The sequence below is a fragment of the Rhipicephalus sanguineus genome, chromosome 9 (assembly GCF_013339695.2).
Source record: "Rhipicephalus sanguineus isolate Rsan-2018 chromosome 9, BIME_Rsan_1.4, whole genome shotgun sequence".
Taxonomy (NCBI): domain Eukaryota; kingdom Metazoa; phylum Arthropoda; class Arachnida; order Ixodida; family Ixodidae; genus Rhipicephalus; species Rhipicephalus sanguineus.
Window position 1 is genome coordinate 148,365,756 of NC_051184.2, and position 24,861 is coordinate 148,390,616.

Genomic DNA, 24,861 nt, shown 5'->3' on the forward strand with positions numbered 1-24,861 from the left:
TCGCTGCTCCATCGTTATAGGGTGCAGTCTGTGCCGAAAATACGAAAACTCAGAGTGCAAGCAATGCACGCTATACTCTAAAATTGGCCAGCAAAGTCATTGACGGAACGCGACATCTTCTACGCATCGGTGATTGACCCTTCCAACGTTATCATTGGTGCTTGGGTAAGCTCCCGAATACACTTGACTACTCATGTCCTGTGTGTAATCACAGAACAATCTGAAACAATCGTGAAGCGTTACAAACACTGCGGCGTGGCCTGTGCTGAGCGGTGCTAACAGTTTTTATGGCTGAAACCCGCATAGATCAGAATATATCACATGCTACTAGTGCATCAATGACAAGGCAAGACAGTACAGTGCCGTGTGCTTTTGATGGTCTGGCTTCTAGTGCTTGGTTGAAATACTATGTGGGTGCTGTCCTGGACATTTCTAAAAGTTATTCACTGTCAATTGAACACACAGTATGCTGATAAAATCCAGTGGCAACAAAAGCTGCAGAAAGGAGCAACCACAAGGAGACTGCACAGCGTGAAACATGTTAACTGTACAACCGAACCAAATGATGAGCAGCCAGTGGTGTCTGAAAAAGCAAAAAAAAAAAACAGGGAAGCAGGCCCACCTCTCCCATGACGGCAATGGGTGTCTTTCCCGTGGCCTTGGACACTCGGTGCTCCACCAGGTAGAACATGTACTCGTCGTACAGGAGGCGGATCAGGTGGAACGACCCAAAGCTGGCCGCACTCCGCAACGTCAGGTCACGGATTACCATCGAGCTGCAAGGGGCAAAACCATGGCACAACCAGTTGGCATGGACAGACTGAACAGAAAGAACTGATACAGTCGAACCCACTTGTAACGATACTGGTTTTAACAATATATTGGTTATAACAATGAGAAGCTTCTGCACTGTGCACTTTGGTATGTTTTCTATGGTGAGATAACCTGCTTACAGCAATGCCTGCATGCCGCATTACTGGTTATAACAATAAATTCTTGCTGTTGGGTATCAGTGCCAAAAGGTAATGGAATGCAAAATCCTTGAAAAGAAAGAAGCAAACGAGAAATTCAAGCTGCTGAACCCCCGCCAACAACCCCAACATCCTCCAGTGCACCTTCGGATTCACAGTATGCTTCGGCACATAGCGTCAATGAGAACTAACAGACAGTAATGCCAAAGAAAGTATAGGAGATGTTATTCGTTGCAATTAGGATAAAGTGTGAAGAAAGTAAAGTGGACAAAAAGATAACTTGCCGCTGGCAGGAACCGAACCTGTGACCTTCGAATAACACGTCCGATGCTCTACCACTGAGCTACGGCGGCGGTCATCCTCCCGTCCACTTTATGGGGTATATATGTGCATTTAAACCTAGGAGTGTTAGTCAGCGCCAGTCGCAGCCAAGGCCAGTTGCAGCCATAACTTGCCGTCGGTCACTGCCGGCGGCAAGTTATCTTTTCGTCCACTTTACTTTGTTCACACTTTATCCTAATTACAACGAATAGCATCCCCTATACTTTCTTTGGCATTACTGTCTGTTAGTTCTCATTAATATTGTGTCTAACTAAGAAATGAGCCCTTAAAAAGCCATCATCTTCCCTTCAGCACATAGCGTTGTGGCATTGCAGCAAAGCTGACTTTTGAAATCTGCTATGGTGCAGAAGCAGCGATGGCTTCTGTTAATGCGCTTTCGGACATGCAATTTGAGTAAAAAGATGAGACTTGGAAGAGTTTCTGCATGCGAAACTTCAGACATTGTCATACATTGGCCCTATGGCGCTTGCGGCGGTCCCGTGAAAGCACGTGAACTTTCAAGCGTGTCTGAAAAATCAGCAGCTTTGTCGTCCTTGTCACTGACGTCTGTTGGTATATCCAATCCATGTTAAAGTATTCTCACAACAGCCCTCTATTTTGTTTTTTACGTGCAACCCGTTTATAACAATTATCGCTTATAACAATGAAATTTTCGTCTAACTATTGTTACAAGTGGGTTTGACTGTATTGATCACATGCAGCAGCAGAAAAATCTACTTTGTCATGCTGCTTTCCTCCCAGAAAGAATGTCCTGTTGAAGAGGCTAAAGGAAACAAGAAATGTACTGGTGAAGGAACTATAGCACTCAACCCAGACGTGAGAAAAAGTTCAGGTCTCGATAAAATACTGAGTGCATTTCTAAAATGTTACTGTGACTGAGTTTCTAACTTTTTAGTGGAAATATTCACTGCTTCTTTCAAAACGAGTGCCTTACTAAATGGCTAGCTCTCACCTTCAAAGGCGGAGGCAAGGTAAGTAACTGCCATCCCATCTCCATGACATCCTTGAACGTGTCACTTATTTGTTTTCATACTCTCGGGCTACAGTGCTTAACAATGTGTCATTAATTGCAACACTGAAGGTGGCATGTTCTTCGATTGCAGCAATGGAGGCAGGAAGGTGGTTCCAGCCACTGCTTGTTTGCGGCAGAGAAGAAGCATAACCAGTGTTACTGCGGCATGATGGAACTGCAGCCTTAAGGTTATGGTCGCACCGTGGAGATACGCAACCTGGGGGAACGAAAATATAGTTTTTAAGTGTCGAGTTAGTGTAAAAAAATTTTTGAAAGAGGTTTCAATGAAACTACTTATGGCTTGACTTAAGTGTTGGTAGACTTGAAGTAGCTTTAATTGAAGCCAGTGTTTCTTCAAACACTAACAAACATGTGGTCTAGCATGCTGAAGACATTTTATTTTGCCTTGAGCAACATGGCTCCTGCAGGTGCTTGTCAGCCATTGCGCTACTCGCAGAGAGAATTCAGTATTTCACAGACGCCCAGATAGAGAACATTTGTGTTATTGCTCCAGATTCATCAATATCTTTTGATAAAGACACCATGTAAAGCCTACAAAAGAAAACCTAGAATGTATAGACCGTTTTCACAGAGAGGAGGAGCGTAGCCTCGAACCGGTGTATTTTCACCGCTTTTCCTCTCTCCACCTCGGCCGACCGCTGCCGCTGGTGTGTGCGGATTCCCGAGTTTTGCATTGCGTGGTGCGTGAGAGGTCAGCGTGTTTCCATTTTTCGACGCGCTGAAGCAATTGTGCTGCTGCAAATCGAAATGTCGGACGAGAACAAGTCGACAAGCTACCACTGCACTGTGTTTGGCTGCGGCAACAGCAATGGAAGCCTGAAAGACTGGCAGCCGAGGCATGCGAAGTGCACAATGCTTTTAAATGACTTCGCTTTTCTCAGGTCACACGCCTTCTTCTGCTGCAAATAGTATATGTGGTGTCTTCACTTATGGCCACATTTTCAAGTCATCACACCAGCTTGTGATTGTGCTTGGGTGCTGCTACACTTTATCATCTGCACCAAAGAGAACCAATGTCAAGGCTGACGATTAATACACAAAATGTTTGGCCAAGAGTTGTTCTCTCATAACATCAACCTCTCTGATTTCTATGCTACAGCACGTGATTTACAATGCCTGCGGTTAGAAAATGTTCCATCTTTGTGCCTGCAATTTCGAGGTTATCGAATTAGCACTTTCCAATCTACATGACAGAAAGGCCTGCATGACATGTGCTTTGGCGCAGGTGCGCGTCTCTAACGTTTCGTCGAGAGCACGTTCTTTCTCGACTTGACAATTTTGTGACAATAACTAAGGTAGCATTATGACAACCGCACGTTTTGTTTGTTTTTTTCGCGCGGCAACCTGGGTGTCGTGAATAATCGGCCCACGTTCGTTAAAGCCAGGTCGTTACTTGGACACATGCGCTCGTCGTAATGCTTCTCAAATACTCGCCAGAAAACAAACTGACAATAATGTTACCAAAAGCGGGCGCCCTTTCGGCGTATCGCTAGTGGCGGCGGCTCGTGCCGAAGCGAACTTACGCCATGTCATGCTTCCAGACGTGCAACAGGCTTATTTTCATTTTATCATAGTGTTGTTTCTACGCCGAATTTTGAGCTCACCCGTCGTACATCTATTTCTTATCCTGTGCAACGATTAGAGGCCACAAGCTTTTAACTACGACGGCGACACGAATGAACACAGGCATCGGTGTTTGTGCCCCGCCGTTCCATGAACATTGTATTGCGACGCGCTAAGCGGAACCAAATGGTCTGTTAGGGATTAGAGTTACGTTTAACTTGCATAATCGCGGCACGGAAACCTGCGAGTCATCTTAAACTCTAGTGCGCGCACCTAGCGCGCAGCCGGACAATGGCCTACGTGTTCGCTCGTCTCCATTTACGTTTCTCCGATTACTTCGAGTTGTCCTAAATGTTAACGCTCTCTTATAGCGCATATTCCAAGAACCACACCGAGGTCAGCTATGCCAAAGCATACAAAGCAATTGCCAATTTACTGATGCTGCTTAAGAACTGCATTGGCATTCTACTCATCGTCGGTGCTGCTGCGGGAACGTCTTGTGGGCCGCCGCTGCTTGCTGTTTCAGCCATTTTGAAGCTGACAGCTAAGCGATTATTTACCAGAGCCTTTAAACTCGTGAAGCGTTGCTCTGTTTTGCCCGTGTACCGCGAAGAAGAGCAATAGCTTGTGAACTGAGCGTATACGCTGCATACACAGACGCGGAACACTGTAAGGGCGGCGAAACATCGCAGACGCTAGACGGCGCTGCGGCGGTGGCAAGCTTTAAAAATGGCAGCCTCCTTGTGAAATTGGTGTATAGTGCAAGTCCTCCAGTAGTAAAATGAATTTAGGTGTAGCTGTGTAACAAACAGAATAACCTACTTACAACACACCTTCATAGTGAAGAGGATATTGGTCTGTTGTAAAGGGAGTATGTAAAATCCAAGTGCAACAGACTTTTATGTAAACGCTGAATGGGTCTGTTATAACCGGAGAGAATTAAGAGTCACAAATGTGGTCAAAGAACGGATTTATGCTTAATGGGGGACGCGGCTTTCTTACCACGGGGAAAAAAAAAATGATTTTCTGAAAGTCACATTTTCAGTTACTGTAGCCCCTTTTCTATTTGATTCCCAAATATCCTCACTGAAAACTTCATGGAAGTGCTGTAAAAAATTTGTTGCGCCTGCCGACGTGGCGAAAATTTATGCAGAAATCACACAAAAAATGGCGTTTTTAAAAAAAATGTTGTAGCCCCAAAACGCCGCAACCAGGGGCTGCCATTCTGGGCTCATCGGAAAGAGCATTTCTCCGTATTAAAATTCCTCGCTAGCTCCTCCATTCAGAAACAAGTGTACAAAAAGCAAACGTTTGACGTTCGTTTCGAGGCCTCGGATTGGCTGCTTCTGCCATGTTGCTCCAGCACGTCTCGCCACTGGACCGATGCTCGCTCCGGGAGAGCGTTGTCTGCTGCTTGTGCATCACGAGGTCACGGGTCGACGATCATTTAGTATATAATTAAGTGAAACACACAGCGCGAAACTAGGACGAGGACACAGGAAGGCAACACACAGCGCACACAGTGCTTTCATTACTGTGTGTGTTTCCTTCCTATGTCCCCATCATAGTTTTGCACTGTGTGTTTCACTATGCTACACCAACATGCCCAAGTTCGCTCTATATAATTAAGCTTTACTTTGGCAGCTTGGTCAGCTGCCAGCTCGTAAAAAAATCACATGCTTCATGATGCCAGCAGGCAGAAAAAGAGTGTTCCATGCTCGCCGTCATGGCTACTAGCGGCGCTGACTAACACTCCCAGGTTTAAATGCACATACAGTCGAGCCCGACTATATCGAACCTGTTTATATCGAATTATCCCGTATATCGAACAATTTCTAAACACGGTAAATTTACATTGAGAATATATAGCAAAAGTTACTGTTACATCGAACGAAAATAGCAACGACAACCGATATATCAAACTCCATGTGCCTCAAAAGTGCCCCAGCAAGTTGGCTTTCCCTCGCGGTGGCGGGGAAAACTGCCGGCGCCACCCTAGAAAAAGTGGTTTAGACCCGGTTGTGCACGGGCGAACACCCCCCTGCAAGAAATGATCCTGGCCCGCTCGCAGCGCTTACAGCCAATCAGAGGCCGTCGTGCCTTCTCCGAGGCGCGGAGGCGGTAGAAGTGAGCGCCATTTTTTCTTTCTTTATGCTTGTGTGCCTGCTGCTGCCTGTTTTCCTCGAGTCCTCATTCAGCGTGGTCCAGCTGGTGGTGTTGCCTGTTGGTGCTCTGTGAACTTTATTGGCGCGCTGTTGTCATGGCTTGTGCAAAGAGGCAGAATTTGCCGTTCGCCGCGAAACTCAAAATCATAAATCGGGTCGAGCGCGGTGAAAAGAAGTCCGACGTCGCCGCCGCGTACAAAATTCCAAGGAGCACCTTGAGTACTATCCTGAAGAACAACGCAGACATCAGGGCCAAGCCGGACAAAAGGCCAGGTGTGCCCGTGGCGCCCGACGTGTGCGCACTGCTGTGTACGAAAATGTTGAAGCGGCCGTTTACAAATGGTTTGTGGACGTTCGGTCGCGAAACATCCCGGTGTCCGGCCCTATGATCGAGCAGAAAGCCAAGGACCTTGCTTTCCTGCTTGGCAGGAACGATTTCCAAGGCAGTTCAGGCTGGCTCCAACGGTTCAAAGAACGGCACGACATCGTTGGCAAAGCTGTTACAGGTGAAAGCAGAGTGGCGGACCTGGACAGCGTAGACAAATGGCTCGAGGAAAACTGGCGAGATATCGCAGCAAGATATCAAGATATCTTCAATGCGGATGAAACCGCTCTATTTTGGCAAATGTTGCCAAACAAGACACTTGCGTGTCGTGGCGACAAGATTTGCGGCGGCAAGGCAAACAAAGCTCGTGTGTCCGTGCTAATGGCAGCTAATTTAGACGGATCGAAAGAGCTTCGACCTCTGGTTATCGGGAAAAGCACGGCACCGCGGTGTTTTCGAAATGCGCTGTCGCTTCCAGTTACCTACCGAGCAAACTCAAAAGCGTGGATGACCGGGGAGCTTTTCGGCAGGTGGCTATCGTCGTGGAATGAAGATTTGGTAGGCGAAAATTGCAAGGTGTGCCTGCTCGTGGACAATTGTTCGTCGCACCACTGCAGTACGACCTTCAGCAACATCGAGCTGCATTTTTTGCCCCCAAACACTACGCCTGTACTGCAACCACTGGATCAAGGCGTTATACGCGCACTGAAAGCCGGCTATCGGAAGCGCCTGGTGGAGAGGCTGCTGCAGAACCTTCGTGTCGGCAGGGAGCTTAAAGGGGTGGTGCCATCAAATTTCGAGGCTATAACAAGCCCCTTGTGGGTTTCCTCTATATGCAAGGACATTCCACACGAAGGGACGGACACTGCAAACGTTTAGAATATATTTTAATTCACTTCCAAATTGTACCTAAATGCCCATTCTCCCGATCGAAACCCATCGCTAGCGCGCCAACACTGACGTAGATCTGTAGGATGGTCAACGAAAGTTGTAGTGACGTCACACCAAATCTGCTGTAGTAACGTGAGTGACCTCCGGACCTCCGCCACTTCCGCAACGTACGTACTGGCTGTAGTGAACTAGAATATATTCTAATTCACTATAGTACAGGCAAAGCATCGATTGCTACATCACTCGCCCAGTTTCGATCGCTTCCTGGCTAAGTGCGTCACAGCCTTGTGTGGTCACGTGACCATGCCTCCTACACTTCTACGTCACTGCCCAACCTCGGCGCCCAGAAACCGAAACCGAAATTTGTCCACATCAAAAGGCGATATTACACTATCTAGCGAGAATACATGAATCTTGGTGCGCGCATCATGCTTCCTGGAGCTATAGGAAACGCTTACAGCAAAGAATGCGCAAGCCACAAATTTGGTGGCACCACCCCTTTAAGATCGACTTGCTCGGAGCTCTTTCTATGTTGAGTAGATCGTGGGCAGATGTCACGAAGGAGACGATCCAGAACTGCTTTAGGCATGCCGGCTTCCGCATGCCTGGTGATGACACCCCAAATTCCGATGACAGCACTGAAGACACCGCAGGTGTTTCCGCCGAAGTTTGGAGCGAGCTGGCAGAGTTCCCGGGAGCTATCGCCGGATCGACATTCGACGAGTTCGTCAGTGCGGACGATGATGTCGCCATCATGGGTGAGATACAAGATGAGGACTACGTTGCAGACGTCGTGCCGACCACGAGCCAAAGCGACAGCAATAAGGAAATTGACGATGGCCCATTGCCTACATCCTCCGAAGTGATTAGTGCACTTGCGTTGGTCCGGCGCTATTGCGTGAATGTGGAAGGTTGCGGCCTCAGCTGCTCCGACTCGTTGACAATGTGGAGGCGCGCGTGCTGTCGCAGGCAGCGAAGTCGTTGACACAGAAGAAAATCCAGGACTATTTTGTTCCAAAGTAGGGCATGCAAGTAAGCCACCATATTAATAAAGTACTTTTCTTATTGTTATGTGCCTTTGTGTGAAAATCCTATAGCGGGCCTATATCGAATTATGCCATATATCAAACTAATAAACGTTTTTTGGCGAGTTCGATATACCCCGGTTTGACTGTATATACCCCATAGGCTGAACGGGAGGATAACTGCCTCCGTAGCTCAGCGCTCGAGCATTGGACGCATTATTCGAAGGTCGCAGGTTCGGTCCCTGCCGGGGACAAGCGATCTTTTCGTCCACTTTACTTTCTTCACATTTACATCACGATCACTACAAATAACACCCCCCATACTCTCCTTGGCTTTCTTCTCTGTTAGTTCTAATCAATGCTGTGTCCAGCAAAGAAAATACGAGCCCTCAAAATTCCTCGTGTTTCGTTCAGAGAAAGCTAAGAATGATGTGACAAAAATTAAAGCGAGTGTCTCCTGGCTGAAGGTACTTTGATTGTTCGACCTACCGTGGAGTTTGCGAGTGGAGCGTGGGAGTCTTGTATATAAATCAGACCGAGCGAGTACAGCGCCTTGCTGTGCGCTCTTTTCTAAATACGAGAGGGCTGAATCTGTCACTGCATATGGCAAACCTTCCAAAAGTGGCTTCAAGCAGGAACATAGCCTGCCTGCAGCAGAGTGCAGTAGAGTGGTCCTGTCACCCATATGCTTTTGGCCTAGAACTGATGTTTTGTGGGGTTGCTATCACCCCTTGTAAAGCCGTTTGCGCCTCATGGCGCACGCGCGTCTCGCAGATAGGCCGCAGGTAAGTTAAATGGCGTCCGAGCGAGTAGTGGCGCTGCGTTCGCATGGGTTAGGGTTAGCGCGGTGGCGCTGGCAGCGTCGCCTGCAGGAGAAGTTAGGCCGGCGCATAGAAAACAGGAGCGAGTCTCTTTTTGGGTTTGGCGGCATGCGTGGATGGACGTCTCCCGCGGTGGGTCCGTGGGGGACGATATCGCGGCTCGTTTCCCTTGGGCCCCTCGTGGTGAGTCGTGCATCGGCGACGCCGCATGCGTGGTGCATTATATGTCTTATGTTGTCTTGAGTATTTGTTATGTTTTCCAGGTATTCATTGTCATTGTATAAGGTTTAGCGTGTTACTAGTTTGTATAGGATTCAGCCAGCGAGTGTGCCGTATGTAAAAAGCAAGTTAATAAATATCAACACAAGTTGGTTTGCCCGACGGCGTCTACTGTCTCCGTGTGTCCTGAGAGCGGCGATCACTCTTCAGACCTCACACTGGCTGCGCAACGTAGAGCTCTTGGGGCAACAGACGACAGTTTTCGCGGTTCGGGGCAAGCTTTGTGTGAGCCGGGTTAGAGTAGGCCTAGGGGGAGATTTTCATTACTAGCATCGGCGGCGTGCTTTCTTGAGAGCGAGGAGATCGGTTGCTGTGGCGTGTTTGAACTTGTTGGCATGCTAAGAGTTTTTTATGTTCGCAAGTGGTTGATTTTTATTTTTAAGAACGTCGTTGAGTTGTCAGTACGACAGCCACGTGGTTTGCATCCTGGGAGAGCGAGGCATATAGAGCACGTGGATTGTAGGCAAGCCTGAAGCGAGTGAGTACGGAAGCCTCGTAGGTGGTCCGAGTTTTCTGTAAATAGTTTCTTCTGTCTCTTTGACTCTGGGAGTTGCGGCTTGTGTAGCCAGGTGGCCAGGGGCCACGGGTGTCGTTGCTGCTGGTATTGCGGCTCGACGCTGGGGCGTCGTGACACCGTCCGAGACGGTGGGCACCGATCGCTCGATAAGCTGCTGTGTGCAGCGAGCACGTAGGGCCACCTGACAGAGCTGATGTCTCCTCGCGGCTGCCTCTTCTGCGTCTGTGTGGGGTGCTTGTTCGATGCCGGTTGTTGTCGAGCGACTCATTAGGCCTAAGGCTCAGCGGAGCTACCTGTCGCACGTGGGACACAACCCGTTGGATCGTGGCGTTGAGGTTTTACACTCTGCTTCCCTCATTTTAGCTTGCGTTGCACAATTGAATTAAGAAAAGCAGCCTTTGTTGACTTGAATTTGGCGTCTCGGTCACCGCCGATGTCATTGCTAGCCGTACTGAACATTGTACCACATGGGCGCATGCTCCCGTAGCTCCCTTCCCTTTGTCCTACTGCACCGTTCTGTCGAGAGTGTTTTGAGTGTACGCAGCGGGATTGACGTAACCCGCGGCTCGCAGTCTTCTGCACATCGCCTTCGGAATGCGGTCGAGACATCTCGGGCAATGGACATGCCTGTGACCTGCGCAGCTGCCTTCAAACTGGAGCCTTCGTGAGTGCTGCTTGCAATCGGAGGACGTGTTGGCGCGAGCGACGCTCTCTCGCGCCAATGGCCACACTGCCTTTGCGGTTCTGGGACTGAGGTCAAGTCGTCAAGCCAGTGCAGTGGTGTCGACCAGCGTCTGTGTCGCGGTGCAAGGACATTCTTTAGGGACATTTATGCCACATGTGTTGTCTTCTTTCGTAGAGCTTGTGTAGCTGTTTGTTTTCAGTTTTTTTTTACCAGGATATGTGTTGATTTAAGGTTGGGGGGATGTGGGGGTGCTATCACCCCCTGTAAAGCCGTCTGCGCCTCAGCGCACGCGCGTCTCGTGGATAGGCCGCAGGTAAGCTAAATGGCGTCCGAGTGAGTAGTGGCACTGTGTTCGCGCGGGTTAGGGTTAGCGCGGCGGCGCCGGCAGCGCCGCCTGCGGGAGAAGTTAGGCCGGCGCAGCAACGAGTCTCTTTTTGGGTTTGGCGGCGTGGTGGATGGATGTCTCCCGTGGTGGGTCCGTGAAGGACGATACCGCGGCTCGTTTCCCGCGGGCTCCTCGTGGTGAGTCGTGCATCGGCGACGCCGCATTCGCAGTGCATTGTATGTCTTATGTTGTCTTGAGTGTGTGTTATGTTTTTCGGGAATTCATTAGCATTGTATAAGGATATTTAGCAAGTGACTAGTTGTGTATCAGATTCGGCAGGCGAGCTCGCCATATGTAAAAGAAGAGGTTAATAAAAACATAAACGTGTTGTTGGTTTGCTCGACCACCTCTGCCGTCTCCGTGTGCTCCCGAGAGCGGCTCATATCTTCAGACCTCACAGTTTACAAATGTTCGTTTCTGGTCAAAACTATCCAAGAGTGCAACTAAACTAAAATCAGAAATAACTGACATGACCAATTTGCTTAGAATTTTTTATAAAAATCCAGAATTGTTACTGATTTTCATTTATGCTATTTCCATGAAGAGCTATACTATTCTGCCGTTTTGTATGCAAATAAAAAAGTCACAGTTTCGCCGCAAGGGCAAAGCAATGAGTGCGATAGCAAGAAAAGGGGCCCATGATGGACGCGCTGCTAGGCTGCAAAAACATCTGCCCCCCGGCAGGAACTACCGCGCGAGCAGACCACAGAAGGGCAAGGTTCTCCCTGCTCAAAAATTAGAAGAAGCGAGCTAGCTGGCTGACGACTTTTAAATGTGCCGTTGCGCTCCTCGCGTCATTACACTGGTAATGAAGAAACGCTTATAGGCGCCTGCCGTCTCTGAGTCCTGCCAGCGGTAAAGGGTGTGTATATAACGCTCACCGTTAGCTTCCTGAAGGATCTGCGCTTTGTGGCGTAGCGGTTAGCGCCACGCTCTGCGGAGAGAGAGGTCGCTGGTTTGATTCCGCGCTTCGGAAGCATTTTTGTGAATTATTTTTCTTTGGGACTTATATATATATATATATATAGCAGGCGCGTTGCAAACGCAGCAGGCAGCAGAACATACCCAGGTGAAAATGCGTAAGTGGGAATCCAACTGGTTTCAACTGGTGTTAACTGGGATCAAATGGTCCCAGTTGCGGGCCAACTGGCCCCAGTTGGAAACCAACTGGTCCCAGTTGATTCCAGTTGCAACTGGTTCCAGTTAGCAGCTGGTCCCAGTTACAACTCAACTGGTTCCAGTTGGTTCCAATTGCAACTGGTTCCAGTTAGCAGCTGGTCCCAGTTACAACTCAACTGGCCACCAACGGGAACCATGACCAGTTGAACTGGAGGCAGCTGGTCCCAGTTGGAAACTATATCCAGTTTTGGAAGCAAATGGTCCCAATTGTACGCTAACTCGAAGTGCGACCAGTTACTCTGGTTGTACGATTCTTCACAGTGAACGAAAAAAAAAATTGAACTCGAATGTATACGACGTAGCATTGCTGGACTTGAGCGAATGGGTTTTATCCAAGAGTTTTTTGTGTCATACTCACAGAGGGGTACCTGATCACTGGCCTCGTATTGTAAGGGGCCGTTATGAACACAGATGATAGGACGATGAGAGAATAAGAAAATAGCGTTTCATGGTTTGCGAATGAATTATCTTTTCTTGTTTAGACGTCATCCTCCTCTTCGCGTTGTACCCCATTACAATAATATAAACAGTCTTACCTGACCTGATATGTATTTTTTTAAAATCGTGTATTATCGTCGATTATTCCGTTGAGCAAATGCGCAACACAGTGCACTCAAACGTACGCTTTCTTTAGCATCAGTACTGCTGTCATCAGCTGTTTGTCAATCTTTTTACGTCCATCGCGGATACCCGCAGGCGAAGCGGGCCCGATTGACGTCGGGGTGTTTATGCTGCCGTTGTCTGACTGAGAGCATGCCTGCTCGATTGGCTTGTGTGCAGCACAGCGATTGCTTCCGTACGTACGACAAAAAAAAATCGAGCAGAGCCGAGAGCTACCACTTGCGAGACTGCCGCCGACATGCTTCTACGTCTACGATGCTGCTATGCGGCTATGCTGGCTATTCTGCCGACACACACTCTCTCTGCTCTCTCCCCAACTGCCTCGACAGCCGTCACATCAGTTTCGTATCTCATACGCTCAAACAAATGAAGCAGTAAAGTAATGAAACATAAAGATTACACATAAAATAAACTGAAAAGAATTATTTCATGCCAATTCCGCACTATTTATTGGAAGAAAGAAGCTCGATAATAAAGGCAGAAAATTTAGAAACACAGCGATACTAGTTTCGTACACCACATGTGTACGAGGGCTAGCTGCCGACCCGAGTGGTGGATGTGTTCTGTGGTGGTGGTCCGTGCAAGCGGTGCTTAGTTGTGCTGTTTTTCAAAAGGAACGTGCAGATGGTGTGCGTAATTTAGATTTTGTCGAATTAGTGTCCGACAGTTTCATCTCTAGAAGTCTTTATGGGTGAACGCCGGACAAGTGTTTTTTCCTGTGACAACACGGATATGTGTATCCATTGTGTGCGGAATGCTGTGCAAGCCTGCGCCTTGTCGGCGATGCAGCCGTTTGAAGGTAACTATATATCATGCACTTATGCTTCGAGTGCTAGTTATTCAATATCCTAGGGAACATCTTGATATAATGCAATGCAAAGTGTTTTGAGTGTTCAGACGATGGAACACCGCATTGTAAACAAGTTCTTTCGGCACTGCTCTGTAATATGTTTGTTTAGGGGTTTGTGCGGAGTGCTTGCTAATTTTCTGCCATTTGTTTTGGAGCATCACAGAAAACGAGTGCCGTGCAATACTTGTATTTTGAACGGCATGCTAAATAACTATAAAGTATACTCGTGCAAATTTGTAGCTCCGTCCGCGACTTTTAAAGAAAGCGCAAAAAGAGGCCCGTATTTTGCACTGCAAATGGATATTCCCGAACCTGTTGCATCTGTAGATACATACATTCGAGTAGAAACAAAGATGCTTTCGATCCCCTTACTGCCCGTAGTTCTTATGTTTTTGGCGCTGAGGTAAGCGACTTTAAAAAAAAAACGGATTAAATCCGGCATGATCTCGGGAATAGTGTTCGTAGTGTGAATTTTTAGAAGTCTGGTCTGCTGTGTATAATAAATTGATATGGCTATTCTGAGACATGCATGTAACATATGTTGCCTCTTATTTTGCAGCAACGCTCTCCCATTGGTCACGGGTACGTGAATCTCACGGAAAAAATTCAGGATTGCCGCCAAACACTAAAAAAATTGAGTGCTGTGTAATGTTTGTAAAATAAACATTTGATGGAGTATCCAAGGCTGTTTTTTTTTTATCTTGCACTGGAGCCCCAGGAATTAAATAGCCACATCAGGTTTAATTTTTAATGGGAGCAGCTTGAGACAGTAGTTCCTAATGGGACACCATTTGCAACGAGCAACTGGCTCTTATTGAGATCTCAGTAAGAGCCACTGGCCCCCGCTGCGACCCACTGCCAACTGGAAATAACTGGGACCAGATCAAGTGGTTTATGGCAGGATTCCCAGTGGGGACCAGTTGTCAGTGGGTGCCAACTGGGACCAGGTCAAGTGGTTTATGGTCAAATTCCCAGTTGGGACCAGTTGCCAGTGGGTCCCAGTTGGGAAATCGGCCCCAGTGGGTCCCAACTGGGAATTTGACCATAAACCAGTTGAACTGGTCCCAGTTGTTTCCAGTTGCAATATTTTCACCTGGGTAGCAGGCGTGTTGCAAAGTCCGAAAGGCATGACGGTGAATTCATACAAGCCGTCTGGCATGACAAAAGTGGTTTTGGGGCGATCGGCCTCCGCCATCGGCACCTGCAGTAACCTGACCGCAAGTCGAGCGAGGAAAAGAACTCGGAACCCTGTAAAGAGTCCAGAGCATCGTCAATGGGCGGCAGTGGATAGACATCCTTCAGCGTGATCTTGTTCAATCGCCGGAAATCGACACAGAAGCGGATGGAACCGTCTTTCTTTGTGGCAAGTACCACCAGAGACGCCCATGGGCTCTGTGAAGGTCGAATGACACCTCAGCGGAGCATGTCGTCCACCTGGTCGGCGATGACAGGGCGTTCTGTAGCGGTGAATGAGAACCAGTGTCGATGTGGTGTTTGACTGCTAAAGCACGACCTAGCTATGTTTGTGCAACGTCGTAAGAAGGGTGGTAGTGCTGAAGGATGGTAAGGAGCTCTGATCGCTGCGCATGTGTCAAATCTTCTGCGATGAACGGTCGGAATAGATCTGTAGATGCTGGGTCAGGCGTGGAAAGGACACCCAGTTCACGGACGGCCGTCGAAGGCACCTCATCGGGGACGGAGATGATTCGTGTGGTGTTGGCCGTCTTGACGTGGCCAAGGCACTCGTGACAACGCAATGATAGCGGCGATGAATGATGGTTGTAAATGGGCATTGTGGCGAATCCTGTGACAAGGTCAAGAGCAGGAAAGGGCAACGGAAGGGCTCTTCGGGTAACAAAGATCTGAGAGGGCGTGAAGAAGACCGTCCCGTCGAATATGGCGCCGCACGAGACTGGTACGGCTGCCGAAGAGTACGGAGGGATGTAGGTGTCGTCGTTGACGACAAGTGTAGCCGAAGATTGGTGGTCGACGGAGGGTGGGTCATCGAGTGAGCAGAATTCAACTTCAGCACGAGCACAACCGATCACGGTGTTGTGACGCAACAGAAAGTCCCATCCTAAGATAATCGCATGGGAGCACGATGAAAGTACGATGAGCTCTATCGTGTACAGAACGTCCTGAGTGGTCACATGCGCTGTACAGACTGCGGCCGGTTGAATGGGTTGAGCACTGGCTGTACGAAGCGACAATCCGGAGAGAGGCGTCGTTACTTTACGAAGTGAGCGGCAAAATCCAGCATCGATAACAGAAACAGCAGCACCAGTATCTATAAGAGCGACTGTAGTGACATCTTCGACGAACACATCAATAACATTAGCAGGTGACGAATGAGGATTTGGGCAAACCGAAACTTGTGCAGTTCTTGCCTCAGGAACTGCGTCGTCTAGTTTCCCTCTTCGTTAGGTGCGGACCGTCGACGCATAGGGGAAAGCAAGCGGCGGCGCGGAGATGGTGAGCGAAGATGTTCCAACCTAGGGCGGCGATCAGACTGGTAGCGAGCTGGCGCTGGAGCAGAGGGAGCGTAATGCGCGTTTGAGTCTGGCGGGCAGTACGGCTCTCGAGGGCTGTCATCGTTGCCTTGCTCCCGGAGGCGGCAATACCTGGCGACGTGTCCGGGGTATCGACATGCGAAGCATATCGGGTGATTGTCGAGCGTGCGCGCCACGGGTTGGTTGTGGCATTGCTGGCCCAGCGGACTGGAGGTGGAGGATAGCTCGCAGGATGCTGGAAAGGAGGTACGGGTGCTTTGCGAGAGGGCATGGCAGCGACCGCAGCTTATGTAAGTGGAGCAGCCGCAAGACTTTGCTCGCGGGCAGCTGGCAGCACTTCAGCGACCTCTCCTTGAATGACGCCGCGGAGGGACGATGGCAGAGTTGTGGTAGCTTCCTGTGTGAAGGGCACCAGGGAGAGCTGTCGGGCGACTTCTTCGCGGACAAAGGCTTTAATTTCGGCTATCAGCGACGCTTGTTCGTGGCCGTTGGTCAGGCTGGACAGTGATGCCAGGTCGTGTGCGGGAGGTCGTCTCGTCAGAGCTCTCTGCTTCCGCAATTCATCATAGCTCTGGCACAAGCTAATAACGTCATTAACTGTGCTCGGGTTCTTTGCCAGGAGCATTTCGAAAGCGTCATCATCATTCCTTTCATGATGTGCTTGATTTTCTCACTTTCCGTAATGGCAGTGTCCACGCGTCTGCACAGGTCGACGTCTTCTATATAACTGGTGAACGTATCACCCGTGTCTTGTGTGCGTGCGCGCAAATGCTGCTCGGCTCGCAGTTTTCGGACGGCGGGTCGGTCGAATACTGCCGTGACGAACGTTTTGAACTGCGGCCACATTTGGACATCTCCCTCGTGGTTCCTGAACCGAAGACTCGTAACACCCGCGAGGTAGAACGATACGCGCGTTTACTTGTCCGCGTCGGTCCATTTGTTTAGAGCGCTCACCTGTTCCTAAGTCGAGAACCAATCTTCAACGTCGTTGTCGTCTGTTCCGCTGAAGATTGGAGGCTCACGCTGCGGAACACTGCCAGGGCAGGTGGTGATGGAAGCGTCTGCTGGTTGGCGTCCGGCATAGCAGAAGGTAGCCTCTGAGAACGAAGATCCAGGATGGTAGAGGAAACGTTACCCAGCACCTCCACCAAATATAAAGGAGACTTATTGGGCGTCGACCTTATCGTTGGTCGTGTGGCACCGAGCACAGTCCGCTAGCGCGAGGCTCTGCTGCACCCTCGATGCTGCTGCTTCTGCGCCGGAGTATTTTGTCTTCGTTACAATATATGTACATACTTATACATATACGGTGCATGACGGCGGCGGCAAAAACCAGCCGAGACTGTCCATATAATTGCTATCGCAATAAAATTCTTGAGCGCATGGTGTCGCTGGAGCCAATGATTTAACAAGCGGTCTAGTCTTCTTCGAGGAACAAGACTTGACTTCTTCAAGCCAGAAGAGGAAGAAGTGCGAAAAACGGGGGTTGGGGACAGAACGGAAAGAGAGGGTCGGTGGGTATTTCGGTGAATCATGTGTGTTAAAAGTAACCACCACCCGACAATGATAAGACTGCTTAGAAATTTCTAGAAGAATCGCTTAGGTCTCCATGGTTTTTGTTCTGTAGACAATATTGCTAATACAGTTGAAACCACATATATCGAAATCGCAGAAGAACGGGAATCATTTTGATATATGGGATAATTCGATATATAACTTTTAATAAAATTACTGCATTTGCTATGCAAATCTTGGTGCGCAAGTTGGCTTCATGGCACTGCCTTATAATAATGTAACAAAGACGCCTTCATGGCAATACGCGTTTTCTTCTTTCTTTCTTTTTTTTTGTATTTTCCCATAATTTGTATTTGAGGATGTGGGGTTATTGCAGGAGCAGGTTATAGGCTAGAAAATCTTGTCACATGGTCGTGACGTTGACGAAGACAACAGCTGGCGAGGTCAAGATGAAACTCTTTATTTGGCCGAACTTGTAGCTGGGAAATGAAAACTCATACAGCAATACACGCTGTATACTGATAGCGGTGAACCGGGCGTCCGCCATCGAAAAACTGATGATCCCTGGGACACGCCTTCTTTTATATATCATGCATCAAACTTTCCAGCCTTATCACAGGTGGTCGTGCAAGCTCTGGAATAATCTAGACAATTCGCGTCCTGCGCGCAATCTTAACAAAGTGATCTGCTACAATCGCGAAGCTTCTCGAACACTGCAGCGCGGTCAGTGTCGAGCATTGCTAACCGTCCTTGCTGGTCAAACTCGAATACAGTCGCCGACCATTTATTCGGACATGCTCGTTCATTCGGACACCTTCGTGGCACCGCCACTCGTCCCATTGAAGTAATGTAAACTCACGACCGAAAATTCGGACGCCCCACAGCCCGCCGTTCGATTTTTCGGACTCCGGCTGGCTGATAGAGTGCGACGTTGAACGCCATAACAAGCTGTCAGCAATGTTTACAATATTTTTACTAGGTTGCCAGCACTGAAATGTTGCACTGGCTATAACTGGAGATCGTGACAGTGTCAAAAATCCACGTAGAAGTTACCGATCTCGAAGGCTATGTTTGTTGGCTACACGTATTTGTTTTTTGGCTTTAGCCAGTCACGTATCCATTGAACGGCTACAACGGCCAAACACCAGACCAAGCCAAGCCAAGCTTGGAATCGGCTCTGTGTGGCGTTTGAGGTGAATGACAGCGCTAGAGTGTAGTGGGACGAGGGCGAGCTCTCCGGTGAGGCCATTTGCATCGACGACGGAAGATGGCGCCACTGCGACTTTCACCTGGGCGCCGCGAGTGCGCTGGGCTGGCCGCCTGCGAACCTATTCGTGCACCCCCGCTCTTATCCAGCTTTTAAAGTAAATCCGCGTACTTTATCAACAAATCAGTCGGCCAAAACTGTTTATTGCATTTGAAAACAAGCAGGAACATTTTATTCACAACAGGATCCATCGGCAGCAAACGTGCGTGAGCGAGTGAAGGCTCATGAATTTGCGCACACTTTTTATCTAAGTAGTCCTGCTCAGTTTAATGTGCTTGGCTCTCTGACGCTTAGTGCTGTTAGCACTGTTGAGGCCTTTAACCAAAAGGTGCAGGCAAGAACATTAAAAAAAAAAAAAAATGGGCGAAGCTTGCACTAAGCCACGCAAGGCTGGAAACAGCGAAACTGGGCGTCCGTCCTGTGTACTTCCCTTCGTCTGTGTTTTTTCACGCAGCCCTGCCATGTGTTCAAGAATGCTACATGTGTTCAAGTAGTGGGATTTACCCACTTTCCGTGGCACATACGCGTTTATGATTTGTTGGGCTAGCTGTTGCCTTCGTAATTTTTAATTCGGCGGAGGATAGTGGCCTGCAATTCAAACGAACACCCTGACCACTCCTCACCGCTTAGCGATATTCACAGGCGGAGAGGTTGACTCAACATGCAAAAATTGCGACAAAAAATGCCATAGCAAACCAAAGTCACATCCTCTGGGAATGCGAGGGCCTTCCCCCACCCAGAGAGCTTCTGCCAGCTCCCTCCGAAACGACATGGGATACCTCAATACGGTCTCCCGACGAAAAATTGCAGAAAGCAGTCATTGCATGGGCAGAAGAGGTCGCCGCAGACAAGCGGCCAGCTCCAAACCCATGAAATTTCTTTTAATAAAGTTGTATCCTCCTCCTCGTAATTTTTAGACCAGTGGTGAGTATAGTGGGATTTACCCAATTTCTGTGGCACATACCGATTTTTTGTTATGATAGTTTTTCTGGCAGGCCGAACACACAGATTACGGCTAGCTTAAACAGCTCCGCTGTTAAAAGAAACAACTTTGACACTCTCCTCACTGCCCACGATGTTGCAAGGAAGAAAGTTCTTGCTTACAAGGGCCACAACATCAGATATGCTGTTTCTTTCAAGCCTGTTGACGCTAGAACATTCTGTGAATAGGTCCTCAACTGTAGAGATGGAGGTGTGAAGCTCCTTTGATGGATATAGAAGACCGCCCCGGTCACACTGCTCTGTGAACCCTGACGGGAGCTGATTATCCGCTGCACTTGGATCCCTGCATGATAGTCACACTTCAAAACAAATTTCGTGGCTACATAACCTGCCATGTAGCAGACCAGCCGTGAGTCACTCTTTTCCACAACTAAATACAAGTGGTGACTGCAAGGAGCTGGGGTTAAAACCAAGCATTTCTGTGCTTCATCCAACTTGCCTTGCATGAGCAGCTCATCGATTTTCTTAGGTGTGACGCCTAAGAATATACTTTGCTTCAAACTTTGTACTTTGTCCCTCAATATATACTTCGCTTCAAAATGAAGACAGCGTCAGTCGCTGTCTGCTTTACAGCGGAGATTCCACTCCCTCACTCGACGACGATGTCTTCGGGCACACCAAACAGACAGTTTAGGGACATTTTTCACACCACCGTATCCTGTCTTGCAACCAGGTAGAAAACAGTAATTTCTGTGACGTGGTTTGCTCATCTTGCGAGACTTTCACGCAAAAAACAGCACGCAAGGGCGATAATGCCAAAAAGTTCTGTAGAACATGTCGAGGCGCGCCAAACATTCCAACTGACCGCGCCCGGCATGCGCGTCGCCAGTGCCAGGTGAAAGGCACAGCAACGCCGCCACGCGGCTGGTTAGAATTTCCGTACTTTGAGGCTCACTGCGCGCCATTGCCGCCGGCTCTCCCTCGCCCCACTACTCCTATCTAGTACACTCTAACAGCGCGTACGAGTACGACGTGGATCCGAATTCGGACAAAGAGAGTACTACAACAGATTACAGAAGCGCTGCAACATCAACTAGACCAACGTCGTTTCCTTTTGGCGTGTGAGGGTTTGCGTTCTCAGATGTTTCTGTGGCTAGGCCTGATCTGCATCCCGAGCTTTTTGTCCTGCTCGTGTGAGGCATGATCTGCTGAAATTGCTCCGACGCTGCCCGTTTCATGTGCGCCGTCGGAACTAAAGAAACGCGGACACTACAAGGCCCTGACGATGGCGAAAAAGGCGGCGATTATTCACTAGGTGAAAGTTGCTCGGGAGTTTTCGCCGAGTTGGGCGATGAGATCATCCGTCAGCTACTCGAACCAGCGCATGTGGACAGTGACTGCTTGACGACGCACCTCCCACACACCACAGCCATCAAATGCGGATTTAGCGTAGGCCGTTGCAGTGCTATTGCCGACCATGAGGGGTGGCCAAACATTGGCTGAAATACAGGACGACTTGGTCACGCGTAAGCGTACATGTGTAGACGCGCACTAACAAGTTTTTTCCGGCCGCTGGCCCAATCAATGTGCTTTTTTCCGGTGTATCCTTTTTTTTCGGACTCCCGATTATTCGGACTTTTCAGCAGTTCCCGCCGAGTCCGAATAAACGGTCGGCGACTGTACATCAAAATAAAAAAAGAAGCGGGCGTGACATTGCCCCCCTCTGAAAAAAAGAGCATTGTCCCTATGCTTGTGACAGAACATAGAAGGGGAAAAAAAACAAGTGCATATACAAATAAATCACAATAACAAAGAAAAAGTAGAGTCCCCAGGTTGGCTAACGCGCAAAAAACGGTTTAAGGCGCACGACCTGAAGTCATCCATGTCGTGCGCGGCGTCGCTGGGAGTTCGTAATGCCGTCCGGGATGACCTCGTAGTCAAGAGCGCCGAGACGTCGAAGCACCTTGTATGGCCTGAAGTATCGTCGAAGAAGTTTCTCGCTAAGTCCCCGTCGGCGTATCGGCGTCCAGACCCACACACAGTCACCGGGTTGGTACTCCATGTGGCGTCGTCGAAGATTATAGTGATGGCTTTTGGCCCTCTGCTGGTTCTTGATGTGCAGGCGGGCGAGCTGCCGAGCTTCTTCGGCACGTTGCAAATAAGCGGCGACATCGAGTTCGTCTTCGTCGGTGGCGGTTGATAGCATTGCGTCGAGCGTCGTTGCCGGGATCCTTCTGCAGACCAGCTTGTATCGCGTCATTTGCGTCGTTTCTTGCATGGCCGTGTTGTATGCGAAGGTCACATCCGGAAGGACGGCATCCCACGTCTTGTATTCTACGTCAACATACATGGCCAGCATGTCGGCGATGGTGTTGTTTAGCCGCTCGGTGAGGCCATTGGTCTGTGGGTGGTACGCTGTGGTCCGGTGATGGCTTGTTTGGCTGTCTCTCAATATTGTCTGAGTTAGGTCAGCAGTAAACGCCGTACTTCTGTCGGTGATGAGGACCTCTGGGGCGCCACGACACAGGATCATGTTCCCTCTGGGTAGGGCCCTTGTCTCGGCATAGCAGGTGAGGTAGTCGGTAGCTACAACGATCCATTTGTTTGGACGTCGGGAATGGCCCCAGTAAGTCAATCCTGGTTTGTTGGAACGGCCGTCGAGTGGCTCGATAGGCTGCGGAAGTCCGGCTGGCCTAGTCGGCCGTGTCTTGCATCGCTGACAGTCCTGGCAAGTCTTTACGTAGTGAGTGACGTCAGCGGCAAGGCGTGGCCAGTAGTACTTTTCCTGTATTCTAGCGAGCGTGTGAGAAACACCCAGGTGTCCAGACATCGGGTCATCGTGCAGAGCATGGAGGACATCTGGTCGCAATGTCGAGGGCACCACGAGAAGGAAATCGGCTCGAAGCGGCGAGAAGTTTTTCTTCAGGAGAACACCATTGTGCAAAAAAAAAACGACGTCAGTCCCCGTGTGAATACCTTCGGAACAACGGTGGTCCTGCCCTCGAGGTATTCCACAAGGCCCCTGAGTTCTGGGTCTGCTCGCTGTCGTTTTGCGAAGTCGTCGGCACTTATGGTTCCCAAGAAGCAGTCATCCTCCTGGTCGTCCTGTGGTGGTGGGCTGACGGGGGCGCGAGACAGGCAGTCAGCGTCGGAGTGTTTTCTTCCGGACTCGTAAACGACGGTTATGTTGAATTCTTGAAGTCGTAGGCTCCACCGTGCGAGGCGACCTGAAGGGTCCTTCAAGTTAGCTAGCTAGCACAAGGCGTGGTGGTCACTCACAACTTTGATGTGCCGGCCATATAGGTAGGGGCGAAACTTCGATGTAGCCCAGATGATGGCCAGGCACTCCTTTTCGGTTGTGGAATAGTGGACTTCTGCCTTTGATAGCGACCGGCTAGCATAACTGATGACTCTTTCCAGTCCGTCGGTCTTCTGCACAAGGAAGGCGCCGAGTCCTTCGCTGCTTGCGTCGGTGTGGATTTCCGTATCGGCGTATTCGTCGAAATGCGCAAGTATCGGAGGCGTCTGCAGGCGTTGTTTCAATTCCTGAAATGCTTGAACTTGCGACGTTTCCCACTTGAATTCAACGTCGGCCTTCGTGAGTTGCACCAGTGGCTCGGCGATCCGTGAAAATTCCTTGACAAAACGTCTGTAATAGGCGCACAAGCCGAGAAAATTGTGTATGGCCTTCTTGTCGGTGGGTGGCGGGAACGCAGAGATGGCAGCTGTTTTCTGTGGGTCCACGTGACCCACATCACATGACCCAAAAACAAGAGCTCCTCGTATGCAAAGCGGCACTTTTCAGGCTTCAAGGTGAGTCCGGATATTTTTATTGCTTGAAGTACAGCTTCAAGGCGTTGAAGGTGTTCGTCGAAGTTTGAGGAAAACACAACGACGTCGTCCAAGTACACGAGGCACGCCTTCCACTTCAAGCCGACCAGTACTGTATCCATAACCCGTTGAAAAGTCGCAGGTGCCAAGCAAAGACCAAAGGGCATGACCTCGAACTCGAACAAACCGTCTGGTGTTATAAAGGCAGTCTTTTCTCGGTCTCTCTCATCGACTTCTATTTGCCAGTAACCGGTCTTGAGGTCCATCGACGAAAAGTACTTTGCATGTTGTGTAATCGATCCAGGGTGTCGTCTATCTGGGGAAAGGGATACATGTCCTTCTTCGTGACTTTGTTCAGGCCACGATAATCGACGCAAAAACGTAGAGTCCCATCCTTCTTCTTCACTAGCACCATGGGGGATGCCCACGGACTCTTTGACGGCTGGATGATGTCGTCAACCTGTTTCTTAACGGCATCGCGTTCTCGCGTCGAAACTTGGTACGGGCTCTGACGGATTGGTTGGACACCTTCTTCTGTTATAATGCGATGTTTCGCGACTGGGGTTTGTCGAATTCTTGACGACGACGAGAAGCAGTCTTTGAATAGCAGAAGCAGGGCTTTACGATGGTCTTGCTTGTGCTTCGGGAGGCTCGGGTTCACGTCGAAATATGTTTGGCGACCTCGATCCTTCGAAGCAGGTTCGGTAGCATCGAAGAGGGCGAAAGCATTGCTGGCATCCACGAATTCGTTGATGTAGGCGACTGTCGTACCAATGTTGAGGTGCCTATATTCGTGGCTAAAGTTTGTTAGCACTAACTTTGCTTTGCCGTCGCACAGCTCAGCTATGCCTCTTGCGACGCAAATTTGATGGTTCAGAAGCAGGTGCTGATCGCCCTCTATGACGCCTTGAAGGTCTGTGGGTTCTTCGGTGTTGACGGAAATGATGATGCTGGAGAGAGGCGGAGTGGTGACATGCTCTTCTATCACATTCAATGTGGGGTTCCCTGGCGTTGTGTGCGGCGGCAGCGCTTTTTCTGAGGTCAGTGTTATTGACTCAGGTAAGACCGAAAGTCGAGCTAGTTGGTACAAATTCATCTTGAGAAGTTTTTAGCGCAAAAAAAGGACAGGGACACAGAGGGAGGG

At 49.3% G+C, this 24,861-nt stretch overlaps 1 protein-coding gene across 4 annotated transcripts in view; it reads right to left on the reverse strand.

Moving 5' to 3' along the window:
* LOC119404002 (DNA-binding protein RFX2) overlaps positions 1–24,861 on the reverse strand; it is a 478,787-nt gene that overhangs the window by 12,240 nt on the left and 441,686 nt on the right. For all 4 annotated transcript variants that reach the window (XM_037670630.2, XM_037670633.2, XM_037670631.2 and 1 more), the window contains one exon: positions 623–776. In XM_037670630.2, the coding sequence (XP_037526558.1) occupies positions 623–776 (154 nt within the window). The remainder of the gene's footprint in view (positions 1–622; positions 777–24,861) is intronic.